General features: G+C 40.0%; 1 protein-coding gene across 4 annotated transcripts in view; it reads left to right on the top strand.

Annotated features, from left to right (window-relative positions):
- Positions 1–22,786, top strand: part of ephb2b (eph receptor B2b) — a 126,548-nt gene that overhangs the window by 92,566 nt on the left and 11,196 nt on the right. Inside the window, exons 6-11 of one of the 4 annotated variants that reach the window (XM_044349073.1) lie at positions 13,341–13,465; positions 14,818–14,980; positions 16,487–16,595; positions 18,162–18,226; positions 19,796–19,909; positions 20,080–20,327. In XM_044349073.1, the coding sequence (XP_044205008.1) occupies positions 13,341–13,465; positions 14,818–14,980; positions 16,487–16,595; positions 18,162–18,226; positions 19,796–19,909; positions 20,080–20,327 (824 nt within the window). Of the gene's footprint in view, positions 1–13,340; positions 13,466–14,817; positions 14,981–16,486; positions 16,596–18,158; positions 18,227–19,786; positions 19,910–20,079; positions 20,328–22,786 lie in introns of all 4 variants that reach the window. The other 3 variants (XM_044349071.1, XM_044349072.1, XM_044349070.1) reach the window with 3 other exon arrangements.

Genomic DNA, 22,786 nt, shown 5'->3' with positions numbered 1-22,786 from the left:
CTCTAAAACGGGAAGGAGAGTGCTGTCGATGATGTGACAGACAGAATGTGATGGCCTACTGGTCTTTACAGTGTGACCTCATCACCATGTTTTTTAGACAGTGGAGTTGAGAGCAGGTTAGCTGCTGTCTCTCCTCTTCATCTACTGTTCAGTGCTTAGAGCTCTGTACTCATCCACCCACTTGGTTGTAGTGTTACATTAGAAACATTTAAAAACAGTAGTACATAGTAAGTGTAGTATATAGTCCTATATTGTTTATCTATATGTATGAGTTACCAGTAAGCTAAAACTCTACTTCAATGATTAGCGAGAGGCCAGTATTTCAGTATGTTCTGAGCCCTAATAAAAAACAGGTTCCCTTGGTGGGTGGGGTAACTTTTTAATCTTTAGGATCTTCTATAAATATACCTCAAAATCTCCTTCAGTGTCTCCTTTGCTACCACCGGAGCTTTGCATGTGTTTCACTATGTGATTGTGGTTGAAGTCGGCCGCATCCCTAATTATTTCAACGAGGCAGCATTGATTTGCTGTTTAATTGTCTCTATGAAACGCATCATTTGCCGTGCCAAGCTTTGCTCCCCCCAGCACTGATGAGCGTGGGGGGATACAGGCTGGGCTTTATCTTTGCACTGGCTTTGCATCCTATTGGCAACATGCGTAAGTGCCTGTCATCTCTCATCATCCATCCCCCTGCACTGAGGCCAGTCTTCTATGACTGAGCTACCTAAAGCACTGTGTTACTGTGCTTTTGCTACAGCGGACATATCAGGTTTTGTTTAACTACACACTCTCACTCTCTCATTACTTTCCTCCGGAATTCCTAACTGTCTAGATGCCCACATGGAAGCAGTCAAATAGGGAGGATATACAAGTTAGAAGAACACATTTAAAAGATTTCTTCTCTTAAATTGACCTTTTGTAGCAAGCTTCAATGTTTACAGAAATCTGTTTGTGTAAAAGCTCCATAAAGTACTCAGTTACAATGCTGAAACTCTAAGTCACACTAAAATGGAGGCCTTCATTCAAACGGCGACCTCTTTTTATTGTCTGTTTTGATTTGAGTCACTGGTGTGGTGGGTTAATGAGGGCCTGTGAGTGCAGTTAAGCGTTGTAATGAGGCCCCTGCCCCACTCTTTCTCACTGGACCACAATAAGTCTGCCATCCCAACCCTTGGCTTCTCTGCTTCCCCTGCCGAGGGGTCCTGGCGGAAATTGGGGGGCTCTGCGCCCTCTCCACTGAAGTGCCCGTCACTTTGGATTAGGCAGCAAGAGCTCCCGTCACAGGGAGCTGTGAAAAGAACTAAACTCTTGCTTGCCACCGCTCCACCCTCGCACCTTCCCCCATCACCCTGCAAAACCAGGCTCACTCCCGGGACACGGGATTGCAGTTTTGTGGTGCTATGCTACAGGGCTGGGGTCACAGGGACCAGGAGCACATAATTGCATCTGGTTTGTGAGGCTTGGAGGTTACATAAACATCATGTCACCCCTAATTACCTCAGCCAGTTCTGTGCCTCCCTGTTACACTGAGAATGAGAGCTTGAGATGAAGAAAAACAAAAAAAAAAAACAAAGTAAATTTTATGTACATACATGTGTGTTAATCAGTCATTTAGTAAGCTTGTATTAGGCCAGGAGGCTGGAGTGTTCCATGAAAGCAACAAATAAGTAAATTGAAAGTGAGTGGCGTGAAAGTGTGCCTCATTTCTTGCGTGGCTGTCTTGCGTCCTCATCTATGACTTGTTGGTGTGAAGGGTGAGGGCAAGGAGGGGGAGAGCGGTGTGAGATGTGAGCAAAACTTCTCACTCTCCATACCCAATCAAGCACCCACCACACTCTATTACCCACAGAGCTTATCCTCCCACCCTGTAGGTGGTTGGCGACAGTTCCTCTGTGATAAAGGACGTTATTGCCTTGGAAAGTGCAGCGCTTGATTACACACTGTAATGCCACACAAAAGGAGATGCCGTGCTGAATGGCGTTTGAGTCCGTTTTATAAGCATATGACTAATTCTCTAAAACTCGCATTGTGTAGAATCCGCAGAGACCTTGAAATGCACCTCCAAGTGCTTTTATTATAATGAGTCACAAGTAAGCCATCTACTTTGGCTTTCCTCTGTCTATAAAATGCTACTCTTTGCATGACGTTAAATTAGTGGAGGGAGTGAGACACAGAGTTGCAAATCTGATGCTTTCTGTCAGGGACTGAGGGTGAACACCATAGAGTGTCTGGGTGTCTGGGTGTCACAGTGATTTAACTGGGTCTGATAGGTGAGAGCAGTGATAAGACCAGTCTCACATACAGTAGACGTATGGTAACAGCACGGGCGGAGGGGTCAAATATAAATGTGTTATTGCATTGGCACATTACAAGCATCTATCGTAATGCAGTCGTTGAGTTTTGAAATACTCGACTAAATGTTCTGGCATTGCGGTGATCCTTGACAAGTGATCCTACTTTAAAGAAGAGGATGGATGGATTTTAAATGGATTTCATTTACAGCACTTTAATCCAAAGTGTGGCCTAATGCCATATTTGTGTCATGAGTTTCCGTCTTGTAAATAGCGTTAACATCAACATCCCAATTGTAATTACAAATGGGAAGATATTTCCGAAAGCTCTGATATGTCCAACTTGGCACTTAATACTACGGAGGTGGCTGATTACCGAACAAAAACAGGAGGAAAGAGCTCGGGATTGATCGCCCAACCCTGTGATTAGTGGACGACCCGCTCTACTTCCTGAGCTCTAGCCACTGTCCAAAAATTTGCTCAGCTTTCACTGGAAATGACTGAAATGAGCTCATTTCATAGCCTTTACTTTTTTGAAGCTCACTTACTTGTTTGAGACCATAAGAGAGCAAATTACTGTATTTTTGACGTATTTGCATTTGAAAAGTTAACTTCTGTCGCTCATCCTAACATTAAAAGGTTTTTTTGTGTCAGTTAATAAGTTATATGGTTAAACAAATAAGAGAATCTAAAGTTATTTAATTTATGTATTTTTATGATCATAGTTTGTTAAATAGGTCACCCTCTCTGTGGTGATGTATGAAATGGGTTTTTTGTTGTCGATGTTGTTGTATTTATGATGTTGGTGGAGATAATCTGCTCTACCAGTAAGATTATGGGTGTACATATGTGCCCTTACGTAACCTAAGCAGATGGTTGGTTCCGGTCAGGTGAGGCTGAGAAGGTAAAAGGCTGGAGTCACTGCTCTATTGTAGAAGAAGAGTAGGTATAACAATAAGATTTAAATCAGTTAAGTAAAACAGCTAGAGTGCCTCTCTTTCTGAGAGGTGCTTCAAGAAGTACCCGAGTATGTACATCATCTCAGACCACATATTTACCATATCAGACCGATTTCCACTCTGTTCTCATACGTTTTCCCTCCTCCTTCCCTTCGTTCTCTCTATCCCTTTACCTTAGTTGGCCTAAATTCATTGTTGTATGAAGAGAAAATTGTTACTGAAACCACATTGCCACCATGAAGTTTAATCAAATGTTTCTGACAGCCGAGAGGCTGTATGTGATTTTGTACTAATAGACTTCACAGTATTACATCCTGCCATTCTGTCTTTACACAGCCTGAGACACATGGCTGGATAGACAGGCTGCAAACACACAAAAACACACACAGTACATATTTTTATGTATCCACATACTGCACACATATGTCAGCCAGTGTTTGATTTCAGGTCAGCACTCCCAAGCCTGTGATTAAGCTGCCAATAATATTCAAATAGAATGGTTCTGATTAAGGAAGGCTTAGGTGGAAGTTGCGGTCATTGCTATATGTAATTCATTTGTGTATTAAGCTTCTTTTATGGCTTACAAAATAATTGATATACACATAATGACACTGTATACAGGCTAGACTGTTGCTTTAAATTATGAAGACACAAATAAATAATAGCTAACTAAAATATAACTGGGAGTTATTTGCTAGCTTTATACTGTAGAGCTGCTGCATCATCGATTTCAATGCACAGAAGAGAGATTATCACCTGCCTGAATGCAAACTATCATTATATTCTGAGAATTCAGCATTGCACAACAGATAAATTAGATCTCTATGTACCCTGTGTGTATGTCATACTGCAGTCTGTAGTAGCTGGGTATATTAGATTCCAGAGGACATATTTGTTTAGGCATTTCATTAACTCAAGGTGAGCTGCGGCGTCTGCTGCTAATGCTGTGGAGAAGCAGAGGGACTCAATTGGTTTCTTATCAGGTGAACTGGCTGATTGTGGAAGTGAACCACATTACTCAGAGGATGGGGGTGCATAATTTTCATATGGTCTAGGGAAGATTTATGACTTAATATTGTCCAAATTGCCCAGGTCTATTGTAACTAGGCTACCAGGGACTTTGCTGCTCCACTGGGCCATGGTGTGAAAAGCACTGGTGCAGAGCCAGGTGGGACTGCCAGAATGTGCCGGTGCACCAGCCAGCCAAATCTGGCCATAGGGCAGGGTCCCCAGTTAAAAAAAGTACGGAATCTATTTAGTCCAATTCATGTGACATGGCTTTTTTGGTTGATTATCTATACTTATCTTCTCTGTTGTCATTTTAAGTGATTTCATAGATCACAGAAATTGTTATGAGCTAGTCAGTGCATAAAATTAATCTTTACACAACAGTGCACGTTATTATGAACTGGTAGAAATTTCTTTTATGAAAATTTCTTAAAAATTTGTCTGTTTTAGTAGGCGATGTCCTAATAAATAATAAACCTAAAATCCAGCTTAAGGAATGGTCGTTCACTCATTACATGAAGTCATTGACATGTTATATAGGAAGTAAGGTAAGAATATATAATATATATAATAGTATATTGCATTTTCACAACAAAACAGCAATTGCTCGAAGCAATAGCTCAGCTTTCAATACATGAGAACGAAAAATAAACAGGCTGAGAGACAGAGAGTCAGACAGGGACCACCAGTATACATGGCGTGCAGTGTGACAGTGACAGAAGGTGTTAAGAAGGGCACATATGGTGGGTGCCAGTGTAGGTCAGCCAGGCAGACAGACAGGAGGCCTCAGTGTGCACCTGGAGCTCAGTACTGACAGAGCCTTGAGAGAGGGCTGCTCTGGTAGTCAGCCAGCCAGCCACACATACACCACATTCATGCTACTGTTGATACCGAGCAACCTGTTTACAAAGATAGATTCAGGCAGGCACTGCAGCAGAGAGAGTGAGATTAGCTTTGTGATAAAAATGTGTGGTAAGCAGCCTTCAGGGTTGACAGTTAAGTTCATCAGATGACTTTAAATAACCTATGCATGCGATATGAATTTAATTATAACTTCCCAGAAGAGAATTAGCACATGGATTGTCAAAATTAGTTAATCGATCTTGTTCATAAATCATTCAGTAGCCATGTGTTTTTTATGGGTACATTATATGGATCTTTTCCTCCAAGATGTGATCTGTAGGTTTTAGCCTGTGCAAAGAAGAGAGGAATAGGGAATGCACATCGCCTGCATATAAATCTAGGTTAAAAGGCCACAATCTTTTGGCCCAGTGGGCTGTAAAAGACAACATAATGTGAATGTACAATTAATTCTTGTTGAGTGCATTAGCTATACACTAAAATGCCTGAATAATTGACCAGGCTTTAATGCAGACATTTATTTACTTTTTACATCGCAGAGAAGGACGATAGTGATAATTAAAGATAAATAAATAAATAAAGGTGATGCAGCAAAAAGGGGTCATGATCCAATCAGCACTATGTTTTTGTATTAATCTATATATAAACTCTAGGAGTTAACTTCACCAATTAAGAAAATGGATATTCTGTATGATAAACTCAGTGGCTCTCCCCTTTCCATTCCTCTTTAGCCTTTCTCTTCTCTCTTCTTCTTTCTCTCCCTTTCTCTTTGCCAAACACACTCTGAAGTTCAAATTCCTGTGGTGACATATAAGTATTCCTTTTAAGGCAGCAGCAAAACAGAGTTGTCATTGTCTGAGCGACCGTCTTGCCGCTGTCTGGAGTCTCTGGTCTGAGCACGACGAGCTGTTTCCCCCCTGCTTCTACTCAGATGTCACTAATACCTCTCATTTTTTAATGTAGCCTCAATTCACTCACACAGATCATGCGATCTGCATCCACCATCATGCTCTTGAAGGTTTTATGTGTAAATTGGGGTCAGGAACTTTATAAGCGGAGATGATCTTTTATAATCCTTGCTTTTGTGTGCCACTCATTGCAGAAACCTCATACTGTGTAGATAAGCATGATTTCAATGTTAAGCCAAAAGTCAAAGCTTTGCATTGAAATAGAACTACAGCAGATGTGCTGGATGCAATTTCCACATCTTGTGTGTTGTAAGAATGATACTTTGAAGCCAGTCCATGGATAGGAACTGGTCAGACAAGCGGCTTCCTGTATATGATTTTTTTTAATGTGAATGAGCATGAATCAGGGCATTGCTTAAAATAATAGTCAAATAATGGGCATATAGTTCCACATTTCCCAAGAGAGCTCCATTTTGGAGAAAGCCAAACTCACTGTTCATATGGATTTTAGATTTACTTTTATATTGTAGATGTACCTCTCAGTATTTGAACCCAGGACATTATTCATGAACTGTTTTTCACACACTCTTATGCATTAGCACATATTCTCATTTTTTAATTTTTCTCATTTTGTTGCAATGGCTGTTGTGATGTTAACATGAACTGAATCATGTCCATTCATAAAACACCTTCCTGAAACAGCTATTCAACTCTGTTCTGCTCACGTAAGCATTCTTCTGTTTTTGCACTACCGACGTAGCTATTAACTTGATAAAACAAAATATTTTTGCATGCCACTGACCAAATCAGAGAAAAAGAAGGCTGCAGCCCACACCAGTCTTTCCAACATTGTAGAATATTGACATGCATTCTGCGGTTTGTGGAGTTTTTCTCCACGCAGATGCCAGTTTAGAAGTTGTTTAAATGCAGAAAAGCAGCTTGCTGATTAAACAGAGTCCAGTTTCCCCCAGAGCTCTGTGAGTCAAAACCCTCATTCCACATCCCTGTGGTGGACAGCTCAAATATTGTGTCTGTTCAGCCCAAATCAGCCCCAAGTGACTTAAGGACCACAGCATATCTGTAAATGTTTGTAAAATACAGAGGTTTTAAATTGAATCGAATTGTTACAATATACCTTAAATGTTTCATATAGCACCGGATATGGCATTTTTGTCCAGCTTAGGGTCCTTTGGGAGAAGAGTGCAGAAATAAGGAAACAATTTTCTGATTATTTCTAAATGGCTTTTTGAGAAAGTGTAAAATGTTTTCTGTGCTAAAGGAACCTTTTCAAGAACTAGAACCCAGAACCATGTTTGACTTTTTTTTCGTTTGGTTCAGTTTTATTGGTATTCACATCATTCTAGTATATTAATAATAATACAACATATTATGCTTTGTCAGTGATAGAATGATAAAGTCCTAAGAATAAGAATTATTTCCATTATTTACTGGTGTTTTCACAGTCCACCAACATTTAGGACAAAATGGAGATAGTCATTCAATACTGTGGATGTTCTTGTAGGATGCTTTAGCTGCTTCAAGACCATCCACCAAATTCCAGGATTCACTTTAACTACTGAAGAACCATTTTGATTTTTATGGAAACCCTTATATTGTTAACTTTTCTAACAACAACAGTGGATTTGTTAACACAAACAATGTCTTTAAAGCTCAAAGTGTCTCAAATGGTCAAGTAGCACTGACTTTTTTTCAGCACAACCCACCAACAGAGAATCTCTAAGAAATGATTTGACTTTTTTTTGATTGTATGATGGTTAGCTCAGCAGTGGTGAAAGAATCATCTCCCAATTTCCTCCACAGCATTGTCCCCACACATACTTATCTGGGTTGTATCTCTGTCTGCAGATTTGCCGGGTTGGCTTAGATTTAAACCCTAACCTCTGCAAGCATCTGAAAACTCTTCAAGCCCCTGAAGTGCCTATTTTAGAATTAGCTTATGGTGTGTATATGAGTGTATTATAGTCCCCAATCTTTTCCAGTGCAGATGGTTTAAAGCTTGATGAACTGAAATCTCACTTTTGTAGCTTTACTGCACTGGAAAATCTTTATAGATGTAAAACCCACAATCCTTTGCAGCTGGGGAAACAGGGCAGGCTGCCAGCATGCTAAAAGTACATGCAAATATGGGCCTCTCCCTTTAAGACGGCTCGATGCGATGCTCATAAATGGACGGCAGTCGGAGAGAGTGGAGCAGTGGCAGCCTGTTTGAGAGGCTGTCTGGTAGAGGACCAGCTGGTTTGGGCCCTTTGGGAGAGATTGCGATGTGGGGAAACCGATTTTTACAATGAAAAGGAAAAGGGATTTACGAGCCCTGACCTGTTCTCGCTACCTCCCCCATCTTCCCCAAATCATAGCATTGCTCCCTGCACTAGAACGTCTAATCAAATCAGAGCCACATGGTCACAGAGCCTTAAACATATACTTTCTAAGAAGCGTATGATTCATGTGCCAGCAAATGTTGAAGATTTTTTTTTTTTTTTTTTTTTTCTGCGCTTCGTTGTTTGTTGGACTGATACAGAGCCGAAGCAAAAGGTATCAAGCACGAGGTGGAGTTGTTTCCTGCTGTCCATAAAATAAGTCAGCTGCAGGAAATAAAAGCCATTATTTTGATTGCTGTGATCATTCCACCCCCTGTCCCTCCAAACATGGCTCTATCTAGGAGTTACTGTGGGTGTCTTTAAGTCCTAGAGCATCTGCAGGACCCTCCACTCCTGGAGGTTTGTCCGATGAGGGTGTTTTAGCCATGGAGACCCATGACTGAGCCCCCTCCTGCCAACCATCCACAATGGTCTCACCTTGTTTAATGAAGATGCCAATCACCCAGCATTCCTGAGCAAGGAATATGGTTGTAGAGTGGAAAAGCCCACCAAAAGAGTGTGGCAGAATAAAAGATAACAGATATAAATTTTATGCGAATGGGACTGGTGAAAGCCTCATTTCTGTGCACGCGTTCGCAGAAGCATGCCCCATTAAATCGGCTTAGGTTTAAGTGAGTGGAAGATCCCTGTAAACTCCATCTTTAATTGATTAGCGTAGTTACTAGGTGTTCAAACATAACAGTAAAACATCTATTAGAGATGTTGAGCAAAACAGCGCCTTTGTATTCTCTGTAGCTGGGCCAAGGCCAGAGCGTCATGCTAGAATAGACTCCAAAGCGCTGTCTTTCATATCAGGCTGAGTAATAATGTGGGGTCTGAAACCCAATTCAGCTGGGGCTTCCCATCCTTTCACAATTAAGCAATGTGATATACAACCTTGAAAGTTTCAAGTGGACCTCTTAGGCCCTGGTATATTCACTATTTAATTTAATTTCTCACTCTGATTATCTCTGAGCTATTTGCAGGCTTGGATATATTTGAGATCAAAACATTTAAACACAATCTGTTCATAATGGAAGTGTTTTAAAATATATTCCAACACTGTGAATCGCATTAAGGGAAATTTAACACCTTGTATTTAACATTAGTGGTCATCATCATTAATGTATTTCAGGTTTTGCGAATAAGATGTTTTATCACTAGCGTCGCTCATGGCTGAGACTCCTCTATCTCTCTCTTACTCCTCTGTGGGAAATTGGAAACTCACAAAATACTTCTGTTAGAGACATATTCATCAAGGCCATTTATCTTTCCAAATCAGCCATCTAATTTAATTATATAACTCACAATCCCTGTCTTTGTCATTATAAACGCTTCATTAGTTTTAAGAACATGAATAGAGCATTCATTGAGAAAACCTATAAATAAAGCATACAGTGAAAGTTGAGCTCATCCACTTTGAAGAAACTGATCTGACTTGACAGTTTTTGATGAGTTGGCTCAGTATAGGAGTATATAAATGACTGGGAAACTTTCTTACATCTTTGTTTTCCATTTCTAATTGTCTTTAATGGGGTGGAATCCACATGATTTAAAAATAATTATTATAATAACAAAGAAAATGGCTTAAAACAACTAAAACATGTATTTAGTGGCATAACTCAGTGAGAGATGTTGACACAATGAAAAATATAAGTAAGAAATGAAAGAAAAGTAATGAAAGTATTTACCGAACTCTTTAAATGATAGATTAACTTGGGGAAAAAATTCTAGGTGCACTTGAAGATTTGGAATACAATGGAGACTTGTAGATTTGGAGTACATAAATTAGATGTACGAAAATGGCTTTCATATGTGGATCGGTGCTGTAGGCCGTACTGCAATGAAACGTTGACTTGGCATACTACTACATTCCACAGTCAATTGGTGGAACGTCAGTTTAGCTTGAAATGCATGTACTGAATTTACTTGAAATACAGGAACACAGCTGGATTGCTATTTTCTCTACAAGCCAAATGTTTCAACACTTTATGTTTTTTTCTCTCTGTATTTACCCTCGCACTAACAGTCATGTCTTCCTTTAATTTAATCTCAGTTTGTTTTCTGTTACACCGCCCTTTATCGGTTTCTTCAGCCCAGACATGGCGACTGCCACCCCGCTGTCTGGAAGTTGTCCTTTAGTAGAAGAAAACCACAGTGTTCTCCTTCAACAGCTTTTCATGTTGGCATGTGTCCATCCTCTGTACATGAATACATGAGCTGCCTTTGTTTCTGTGGCCCTGTATCAGGTTACTAGGCATGGCTGTGTGTGTGTTTAATGGAAATGCTATGCAGGAAAAGGCCATGTGGCAGTCTTGAATATATGTACATCCGTAATGGGATACTCGTGAGTTCCCCTTAGAGTAACTGTTTGCCTTATTAGGCTGTCGTCTTGTGACTGCAAACAAATGGGTGAGTACAGTGAGATGGGAGAGATTCCCGGGACCGGTGTCCTGACTGGATACTGTATACATTACTGTACCTCCGGCTCCAGGAAAGGGACATGATGTATGTACGCTGCAGAGTCACAAGCCGTCATGGTGTAAGTGCTTCACTGAGATGAAATACAGACCATCTATTTATTATCTGCTGGCAGCAGCACATGAGGACATACTCAGTCCATTGACCATCACTGTTTATATGAGAGATCATAATTTGCTGCCTCAGATAGATGCTTTTGTTTGGGTCAGAGGGCATGCAAGGCTTGGCTGATTAGCTGATGAGAGTGAGTAAGGTTATAAAAGGGACTTTTTATCATTGGCTCTGGGTCACTGTGGTCACTTATGAACCATATTCTCTTCCCTGCTTCAGGACAATGTTCAGAAAGACATGTCTACTGTCTGTTACTCAGTTGTAGAATTTCTTTGAACAAACAGTAACAAAACAGATGCATTGTACAGAAGATGTAAAAACCACACACATGCAGCAATCTTAGATTACAGAGGCGTGGTTGTTGTAGTTTTCCAGTCAGTGGATTTTCCATAGAGAACGCGTGCCGATGGAGAGACTTCTGTGTTTATTGCTGGGACTCAGGGGAGCCACTGTGCTGCTGGCTGAGGGCTGTGTGTGTGTGTGCTGCACGGGCCTGAAGGGGATGAGCGTGGGGCTTGTTGTCCATAAATCTTTCCCAGCACCCCGCCTGTTCTGACCCACACCCAGCCTACCCTTTCACGCATACACACAGAGGCTCATAGAGACCTGCAGGCCTTGCCAGGCTCCCCAGACAGAGCTTTTTATCTTCAGCTTCTCTTAGCTTTACACTGACCTACGGCACCCTGAACTAATCTTAATGGTTGTTGGAGGACTTGAGTTGATCACACCCCCCTGACCTCATGGTTGTACTAAAAAGAATGTACAATGTTTTAGGTCGTCGGGTTATGCAAGACTATAGTAGACCACCCATGCTGTAACAAGTGATTTACTAAGAAGTCTTAAAATGGTGTTTTCTTGAAAATTAATGAAAAAAAATGGAGTGAAATTATTACACTTTTTATATTTTTCTGTTATGTGACACCATGAGAAACCTTTGAGATATTATCACTTTCAAGAAAATGCAATAATATTACAATATTATACCACCTGATTTTTCACAAAATAAAGACTGAATAGAAGATTAATGTTGGGCTTTTTAAGATGAATATGATATTTGCAGGGGGCACACTGCACATACTGTATGATTATACTATAGCAAAAGTCGAAAACTTTTCTGGCTTTTCTTGAAGAACCATGCCATGTGTTTTTTTTTAATTAGTTTTAGCTTCATGTACATTTACTACAAACCATTCGTTAAAGTGTACCATACCTTTTTATTCAGATTTTACTGAAATGAACATTTGTTTCTGTTCATTTTAGAATGCTACAAAAATCTATTTGCAGAGAAACTTGCTTGAGAAAGTTAATTTGTCGCAGTCAACAGTTAGTCATCTTAATGTTTTTTTTGGTTGAGTTGCAATATCAGTGTGTGGTCCTGCAGTTGTGGGAAAGAACCAGTTCTAAGTTTAAATTGTTGGAAGTCGGCTTCTGAACAACATCACGTTAGAAAATCTAATTTAGAAGGCAAAAAAACAATGAGGTGGCAAAAAAGTGCAGTGCCAATGTCACTGCTTGTTGCATTGAAAAGTTTGCTGTTCATCAGTTGTCTCTGAAAAAAACCCACGTCAATTATACTGTCACCTTGAAAAATAAATAAGTGTCATCCCTATCAAATGTAAGTTTTAAAATCTCTGAATGGTGATTTTCATACATTTTTGAGATTCACGGAAAACCAATGTGTGCCTGGAAGGTAAGGCAATAATCTAAAAATTGGATTTGGAAAAATTGTTGACAGTAATTTAAAACACATGCAATTTGTAGCATGGAAAATCACTGCTATGGTCCTTTAAACTGTCATCTACAAGGAAATATGCATAAACTAAACTAAACAAAATAAAATTAGAACGTGGAGGACAAAAAAGCTTCACAAAAAGGATGTTGTGTAGCATTTTTGTGGCTCTTATGATTCACGCTATTTGTTTATTTAGTTCATGTGGCCGACAAAATGGGCTTACTTCATGTCATACGTTCTGCACCCACAGCGCTCTCTGGTCTGGCGATTTTTAAAAAGATTTATTTGCAGAAGGTGGTCTGTTATCAGCAGTATGACAAGCGCAAATTAATCACAGGAAAATCACATTTCATAGTGGGAAGTCCCATAAGGCAGGCCTGTGTGGTTTAGCCAGTGTTGTAACTTGCCAACCTACAGTGCACGTCTAGCCATGAGGCTCTCTAAAAGGAGACTGCAGTATATTACATAGTCTTAATGGCAGTACGTACTACACCTTTGCAAAACCCAGTGTTTGGCTGCCAGATTAAAAATGCTGTAAAATGCTCTGTGCATGTCAAGTTAGAAGTGATTGATTTGCCTCATCCTTAACACACTCTTTTGTCTCTTCACAGCTCCATCCACTGTATCTATAATGCACCAGGTCAGTCGTACAGTGGACAGCATCACTCTTTCCTGGTCCCAGCCTGACCAGCCGAATGGAGTCATCCTGGACTATGAACTACAGTATTATGAGAAGGTAGGATTGATGTAGCAACATATTCTTCCCCCAAGCCCTCACTGATCCATATAAATATATGTTCTGCTTCGCTTTCTCCATATCCAGCTAATAAATTATGCACTAATGGTAAAAACTGACTCTTTATTTAGTTGTACATTTAAACACTCCACCCATATCTCCACCCGTTCATTTGCATAACAGCACATCCTAGGAGGCAAGCAGACAAAGCTTCTGAACATTGCTTAGAACTTCTGCTCATTCTCTTTCAATTATAATCACGGTCAGTCACTGGGAAAGGAAACCGCGCTCAGCCCTGCAGTAGAGCCACTGGGGATTGATACGCAGAGACTTGTGGTTGAAACAATGGTGCGCTGACTGCTGTAAAAATAGTATTTATGGGGCAAGCTCCTCCGGATCAGCATACTTTCTCACAAGAGCACTTGCAGTCACAAATATGCGTTGATTCAAGCACAGTGATCACTTTAATGCTTTAAGCCATTCGCAGACACACAGAAACAATCGCGTAGATCTACATATGCGTATACGCACATACACACAACATTTATCAAGCTTTCGTCTACATGCTGAGCTGTTCCACTTTTGAGTATAATTCCCTTTTCTGACACTGCTGGAGAGAGCTGTCAAAACAATTGTCCCGGCCCCTGCTGTGGCTCAGAAGTGTGTGCTGAGCAGTGGGTTGAAGGGAGCAGCTAAAAGAGTCTCAGTCTCCACTCTCAGACCTGTCAGCATTCTGGAGAGGAGTATGGCAGTGAAATACAGCTCTGATCATCAGAAGGCATGGCTCAGAAAAGCCGCCTGACCTGAAACTGCCACCAAATCTACCTTCTTAACTGCAGCTGCTGGGTGACTGCCTTTTTCAGTCCTGCTGCTTTATCAAACATGCCTGCTGCTTTTTTGTGGTAGCAAAATATTCAAATGAGTTCTATTGTGGTGGATGTTTGTAAAATACATGTAGAGATGAGTATCACTGTTTTCTTTCTGTGCCGTTTCTGCTCCCGATTTTTCAGGTTCGGTTTAAGATTTAAACTGTACATGTTGGAGAGAAACATTATGTGGTGTATTTTTGCTTAGTACAGTAACAAGACATTTACACTATTATTTGCCTAAAAGTAGCTGCTAATCAAGTCGAAATCAAAAAGATTTTGATATCTTTTGAGGTCTTAAAATCACTATACTAAAACTCAGTGTTGTGCTCACTAATACCATAATATCATTTGTCCTCCAACGTCCTCTTAAATCTTAACATAGTATATAATTTATTCACGTGGCATTTCATAATTGTTAGCCTTCACAATTGGACTGTAATTACTAATGTGCACAAATTTAACATGTTGTTTTTCTTCTCCCAGGACCAATCAGAATATAACTCCACCACTGTCAGGAGCCAGACCAACACAGTGGTCATCCGTGGCCTCAAGCCAGGAAGCATCTACGTGTTCCAGGTCCGGGCCCGCACCGTCGCTGGGTTTGGACGCTACAGTGGCAAACTGTACTTCCAGACCATGACTGAGGGTGAGAATTCAGCCAATGTTCACCAAAGCACGCAGAGCTGTTACCACCTATCATGCGTGGCACACCGACACGCCATGCACCATAGAATGGGTACAGACAGCTTTGGGAATGAGAAGGAATAATGTTGTGGAGTAAACAACACAAGTACTGTGAAATCAGATTAGTGGGACTTGAAATCGTGTTCTTAAATTTCGTCATGTATTTCTCAGTATTAGGAAATATCTCAGATTATATACATAATGATTGAATTATTCCCATTTTTACATTTCAGTTTTACTTCCTCTATGTGCTACACAGATTTCCTCCATTCAAACAAACATATCTTTTTTCCGAAGAAAAGCTTTTTGCCAATTGCCACCATACGGCTTTAAATCAAGGATGAGGTCGAAGTCTTATCTTTGTACTATGACATGACTGGGAGAAGAGGGAACATTCAGTAAACATCAGTCATGTAGGTTAACGTTAGAGCCAAGGCCTGGGTTTTCCCCTCTGAACATCTCATTTCCTTCAGCCTGCTATGCCCAGGGCCATCATTAGCCTGAACTTTCATACAAACATCCCTGATGCTGCCACAGGCACAGATCACAGCACTAAAGATACTGAACTGACTCATAACTGTAAATACTGAGTAAACTGAGAATACATGAGGCTCATTGTTTACAGTTTTTCACTGAAAAATATTTTCTTAAAGAAAGGTAGATCAGTTCGTTCTGATTTTGCCCCAGATTGTGTGTCCCTATGCACCCATAAAGTTGTTTCCTGCTGCAAGAATACACTGATTACCATAGTAAAAAGTAAACAATGTCCTTTTATGTACAGCTCTGAAAATGTCCACAGTAATAGAATGTGAAGGGAAAACTAAGCAGAAGATGCAAAAAATGTCTTCAAAGAACAGTTAAACTACAATTGGCACAATAAATTGTGTTTTTTGTTAAAGATTTTGACATTTATTCAATATCCAATATATAATATAATATAATGAATGATTTCCCTCTCTGTGGTTAAAGAAGTTTTGTATCAGAGAGTACAATATACTATCCAGAAGTGGGTACAGCTCTGAGGAATTCACTAACCCGTGTATCTGGCTGGAATCGTGAAGTCATGTGTCATTTGTAGTGCTCAAGAGAAGGATCTGGCTCTGGCCTCTGTGTGCTCATTCAGTAGGTGGATTCCCAATCTTGGCTGCCTAATCAGTCTGGGTCTCACCCAAACATGCTCTCTCTCCACACTTCACACACTTTCTGCCAGATGATTTGTCCATATCAGGCCTCTGAGCACATTCAGTGTGCTTTGGAAAACGGTCCATGCAGCCAGTCAAGATGCCAGGATGCTCATTGGTTCACCCAGCCGTATGTCTGTCTGTCACCCATTGCTCCCTCCATATGCAGTGGCTCAGATGTTAACCCATGTGTCTCAGCTTGTGACTCTGTGTGTGTGTGTGTGTGTGGTATATGTGTGTCTGTGTCCTTGGCCATATGTTTATGGACGTGTTTCTTCTTTCTACAGAGGAATACAACACCAGCATTCAGGAGAAGCTACCTCTCATCATCGGCTCTGCAGCCGCTGGCCTGGTCTTCCTCATTGCTGTGGTCGTCATCATCATTGTCTGTAACCGGTGAGTCAGTCCTGTCCCAGTTTTCATAAAGCTGGCAAAGTGGACATGTCTCCTTGTTGTGTTTTTATTCATGAGGTCTGTCGATTTGATTAATGTGGGTTGTAGAGATAAAACCACCTGGGTTCAAAGATATTAATTCTTAATAAATTCCAGTCTTTCAGCAGCGGAAATAATATATAAAAGTCAACATTGCTAACATCATGAAGTTTTGTAGGTGCTCCTGCTCAGTGGGTATCAAATGTTTGTAACTCTGCCAAGGACTTCAGTTCCCACTGGGGCCACATATTAAAACTATAACTCAGTTCCTATAAGGTATTTTGGTTCACAGAAGTACAAGATTAATTTATGTCTATGTATTCAGCCAGCAGACTTCCCTCAATTTTTTTTGAATTTTAGATACACCACTTCACACACAATATATCACTATCTTGGATCATGACAGGCTACTGATGTAGGTCATGCTTTGGGAAAATGATAGTTTGGGATCATGGCCAAGACAAAATGAAAGAGTGCGTGACTGAGAGTTTTGACAACTGTTGGACAGTCAAAGAAATAAAAAAAGTATTGAACCCATCACTAAACTTCAGAAGATGTTTAAATATGTTTAATATTGTGAAGCTGCTCAGAAGTTATAACCTCAACTGAGAACAGCTCTAGCACATTAAATTGATAAAATAGAAAAAACATGGTGAAGCCAGTGTTGAATTAAAACTATCCCTATCTTCAAAAGGGTAAAATAACTTTAAAAAAACATACATATATGGCAGTTTTTAAAATGTTAAATGTTATTGTTCTATGCAAAAGATCTCACATTTACCTGGTTAAATCATAAAGTCAAAGTCATGCAAATTTGTTTTGACCTCTCAGTGAAAAGTACTGCACTTCAATAATTGGTTTCTGTTTAATATTTTTCAATGTGACATTGCAGAAATACTGTATATGTATATGAAGATTCAGATTTGAAATTATCATTTTGATTAGATTTGTTTTAAATGTTTTGCATATACTATATTTTTATTTTTTTTTTTGTTTACTTTGCTGTCTGGTAGATTTATTTTAATTATCCAAATGTCCAGGTCAAAATTCTCATTTGTATTCTTTTGTGATGTGTCCAAACTATCCCACAATGCATCACACAGTCCGCGTCATTAACCCTTCAGAATTAAAAAATGTTTATATTGTATAAGTGCTCGCCACAACTACGTACAAGGAATTTAAAATTATATACCCCCCTTTTTGTATAGATTTTAAACAAAGAAAATTTGTTACATGTCCCCTTACTTTTCAAAACGATGCATACAGCAGTTTCGTATCACTGCAGCTGCCCACCTGGAGTGCACTAGAAACAAAGACAACTTTGTGTGGTGTGACCGCATGGAAGGCTACATTTTTAATAAAATAAAAAAACTGGCTGCTTCTCTATCTATAAAGTCCTGTCTCCCCATGTGTGCTGAGGTGGTGTATCTTCAGCGTAGGTAGACCTGGGGGTGTTTGATCTGTGTCTCTGCCCCTCCCCGCTCCCTCTCTTTGAACCAGAGCTAGAGTTCTTTGTCTTTTCCCCAGGAGGCGTGGCTTTGACAGGGCTGACTCAGAATACACAGACAAACTGCAGCACTACACCAGCGGCCACAGTGAGTAAACCACCACCCCTCTCTGCCTGCGTGTGTTCCTCCTTCGGTGCCACGCACACCTGTCTCCATGACTACCATCTCACACAGTCATCTCCATGACTATCATTCAGCCCTCTGCTGCTTCACACACACCTGTCTCCATGGTTACCACCTTGCATGCTGGTGTCCTTGGCTACGGCCCAGCACAGCACCGCTTCACTTGCCCGTCCCCCACTTACGAGTAATCCTGCCTGTTGTTTAACTCTGCTCACTCGGAGTCTGGATTTAACCACATCAAAACCAGTGTTCAAGTGTGTGTTCTGTGCATCATCACATTTCATAGTTAACTAAATCCATTGTTGTGGAAATAGGTCAGTCTTCACTCACGTTAACTCCATTAGCATGCTAATGCCACATGAGTCATTTGCCATTGTTAAAAAATTCAAAAGGCTTGGTGAATGAATGGAATTTCTCAATGATTTTCTTTCTTCATACAGTACAGTAGCATACAGCTTAAATGACAATAACAGAAAAATAAATCTGTGAGAAAGAGCTGAGAAGTAATTTCACCAGGCCTCTGTCTTAGATATTGTGGCTAATCCGTTCTCCTCCTGCCTGATTAGAAAAACTCCAATCTATTTCCATTTTAAGTTTATGGTAATAGCTTTCTCAATATAATATGATCATGCTGTGCAAAGATGTCCGGTATGTAATTCAGTAAAGTGTGCCAGTGAGAGACTCGCGTATTTCACAGCTATTAACAGCAGAAGCCAATGTGTCCTGTGTGCATCCTGTCCTCACACCAGTTACAGTTCAGGCTTCTGCCCTGTTTTTTGGTGGTCTTTGCCATCATATGAGGGTGGTCTGTTGAACAGCGCTTCAGCTTAGGAAGAGTTTGAAGGGTTTTAGTAATGGGGGGTTTTGCCTGGTAAGATCCTCTCCATCTGTTCATCTCTGCAGCACATTTCTTCAGCGGGGTGTGCCAGGTTTTTAGGCAGCGTGCATGCTCTTCTAGCTCTGTATCAGGCCAGGCATGAGTTCAGTATCCATTCAAATAGCCTGAAGGCCTGATGTGGAGGTGAGAGCCGAATAATCGGATTTAAAACTTGGGACACTTAAGTCCCTGAACACTTAAAGGCCACCTTAAGCCAATTTACCTGGCATCAGGGCTTAGGAGAGCCAATTTATTTCTTGGAGTGGAGCTGAGCGATGCTGATATAGGGCCTGGGTTTCTCTCCTGAGTGTTAATGGCACTATGACTCACAGGAAATGATATATATATTAACCTGCCTTATCACCGCTAAGAGGACTGGAGGTACCATGTCCTTGCTGGCTGAATCGCTATACACCGTAGCCACAAGGCACTAGTCATAACCACTATTAGTAACTACATTAGCTCCTCCAGCTTTCCACATTTGTCGGCTGCTTGAATGTCATAGGAGAAATAGCATAATTGCACAGGAATGTGTGAATGCAGGGTGAATTGACTGTTAATGTGCCTGTATGCATTTGAATGTCTAGCCCACAGGAGTGTAAGCATGACAAGCAGAATATTATAGTCCTTCTTTCCTTTTTTCCAAGTGACTCCAGGAATGAAGATTTATATTGATCCGTTCACATATGAGGACCCCAACGAGGCTGTGAGGGAGTTTGCCAAGGAGATTGATATATCCTGTGTGAAGATTGAACAGGTCATTGGTGCAGGTAATGGAAAAATCCGACTGAAACGTGGATTGAATACAACACTGTAAAATAGCTTGGTTGTTAGTTGATTTCTAAATACAAATGGATGCAGAAATGCTGCTAGAGTTTAGTTGCCCATATCGTTGTGAGTTTAATAGAACCACTGCGTTTCCCATGTAACCTCTTCACAGGAGAGTTTGGAGAAGTATGCAGCGGCAACCTGAAGCTCCCAGGTAAAAGGGAGATGTTTGTGGCGATAAAAACTCTGAAGTCTGGCTACACAGAAAAGCAAAGGAGGGACTTCCTCAGCGAGGCCAGCATCATGGGCCAGTTCGACCATCCTAACGTCATTCACCTGGAGGGCGTGGTCACTAAGAGCAGTCCTGTCATGATCATCACTGAGTTCATGGAGAACGGATCTCTGGACTCCTTCCTCAGAGTGAGCAACTACATTTTTATATCATTTTTGTTGTTTCTATGTCTCACCTAGAATAGTTAGGTAGTGCGTAGGGTCAAATGATTTGAGGAAAATATCTAATTTAATTTGCAGTTATTTTCTATAAATGTAACTGCAGGTCTGAAGATGTGATTATACAAAGCATAGTCACACACTTGTATTGTTTCTGCATTAATAGAATCTGATACTGTACGTTAATGCAGTTGTTTGATGTTGAAGTCCACACAGGTTTCTTTAAACCAGTCAGTCAGAGTAAAGTAAATTTGCCCAGTGTTCTATAGAAACTGACCAATTTAGCTCATATTTATTAAGAAATTACATTAGTGGTATATTTGACATTACTTAATCATATTAAAGTATGATCATGACAATCAACAGTAGCATTATAGTTACTGATTTCAGTTGCACAGTTGGCCAGTTATGGTAAGCCTCACCAACAATGTCTTATTGATATCAAACTGATGACACCTAATGGTGCTAACACTGTAGCTGCTGGACGTTAACGTCAGCTTCACAGCTGCTTCACAGTCCCAAATGGAGGTCTCAATAGAGCGTTTTTACTGTGATAAGCTTAAAAAATGATATAATCATTTAATCATTTAAGTTTAATGGGAGTTTCTGACAACTCTGTCTGCCAGTGTTTACCTGCTAGATACCTGTGTGAAACTATACAAGACTTGCCACTGTGTTTGTCTTTAATGAACAGTAAAAGATACAGTACAACACATTTCTTATCTTTTCACCAACATCAAAATCACCTTTTCAATCATCTTTGGTAAATGTACAGACCCCACCATGCAGAGAGCATATTGTTAACCAGAGAATAGCCAAAATTTGTTTTTTGTTGTTTGGCAAACTCAGAACTAACACTAATTAAATACAGTCTGTTGCCTGTCATTAAGGCTGTGAAATCAGCAGCTGTCAGTTTAAACTTTCTCCTAATCACAGCTCTTTATTCTTTTTGAAAATTTCACTCTTTTAAAAATAAAAACAATTAATCATTCAGCTCTTGTAGTACATAACTTTGGTTATTTAGACACTATCTCTGGCAAAGAAGCATCTGTTGCACATAGACACACACATACTCACTTCAACTTCAACTTAGGTTTGATTAAAGTGCACATCACTGGAAAAGTTAAAAACATGAGACTTCACATGTAAAAATACACACACACACACAAGCAGAGTCCCTACCATACAGGACGTAATGTTAATATCACAACAGGATTGATGTTATGAAATTAAATATTAAGCAACAGAACAGAACTCTCCTGCATGCACAGTAATCTCAATACAAGTGAACATTAGTTGTTTTGTTCACTTTTACTCACTTTTGTTAAGTTCAAATAGTCTCACAGTGTTATAGTGTTCTCATCTCTATGCAGTCGCTCTACAATTCAGTCTTTTTTATGATTACCTACAGAATATTAGGATCTTGCTTGTTACTGAGTCCAGGAGATGTATTGCTCTTTGATGTTTGCCTTGCTTTTGTTTTGTATTCACTCCACATTTACTCCACTGCTGATTATGCAGTGCTGTCTTTGAATGCATATAGGAATTACACAACCCCCCCCCCTCCCTCCGGCTCCCTGACAAGAAATATGCAGTGCTTACAAGTTCATGGAATTTTTAATTTTCATAATCAAACCAAAGAAGGATATTACAGAGAACCGTCCATGGCCCCTCATTTATGACCTGCATAAATAATTCAAATACTTTGCAAGACTTAAAATGAGATGTCCGATGTTTAAAAATGAAGTTGACTACGTGATGAAATGTCACGCAGCCCTTCAGCATCTGTCTAGGGATGTTAGTGAAATAAAAACATGTTTTTGGCTAATATCGCTCTTTTTGTATGCTTTCATCCACCCTAATTACTTTGCATTTTTGGAATGAGCAGAAATTCTCTGATTTGTGGAAATTGGGGATATATTATGTCTGCTAAGAAAAGGCTTATTTTTAGTAAAACTTTTAAGTGATGGGAAGTCTCTATTTGAGGTGACACAGAAAGAATGTCAGTGTAAGTAAAGTAAGAATACCAGATTATAATTTAGCCATTACCTTTCCCAAAGTAAAAAAGTTTGTTGTGCTTTGTTAGACAATACAAAAGCATCACAAAGTTGTTGTTTTGGGATACAAATGTGTAGTAAATTATGCATACAGTAAATTAATTGAAGATCCATTATTAAATTGCTTGAAAATATTCTCCACTTTTTAAACAATATCATCTCCACCAGTTTAATACTGTAACAACACTGAGACAATTTAAGCTTGCTATTGCAAAACTATATCAAAATTATCCTCAAGAAAAAGACACACGCAAGCTTCGGTCAGCGCACTATTCAGACTGAGTTTGGAGTCTTTATTTGCATTCTGCCTCTGACCTCTAAGACACAAAGCATCAGCTGTTTTTGGAATTTGATCTTGCGGTGAAGGGTGTT

Source organism: Thunnus albacares, chromosome 4 (genome assembly GCF_914725855.1).
Source record: "Thunnus albacares chromosome 4, fThuAlb1.1, whole genome shotgun sequence".
NCBI lineage: Eukaryota > Metazoa > Chordata > Actinopteri > Scombriformes > Scombridae > Thunnus > Thunnus albacares.
Note: the sequence above shows the minus strand (reverse complement) of the source record. Positions and strands in the feature narration are given on the sequence as shown.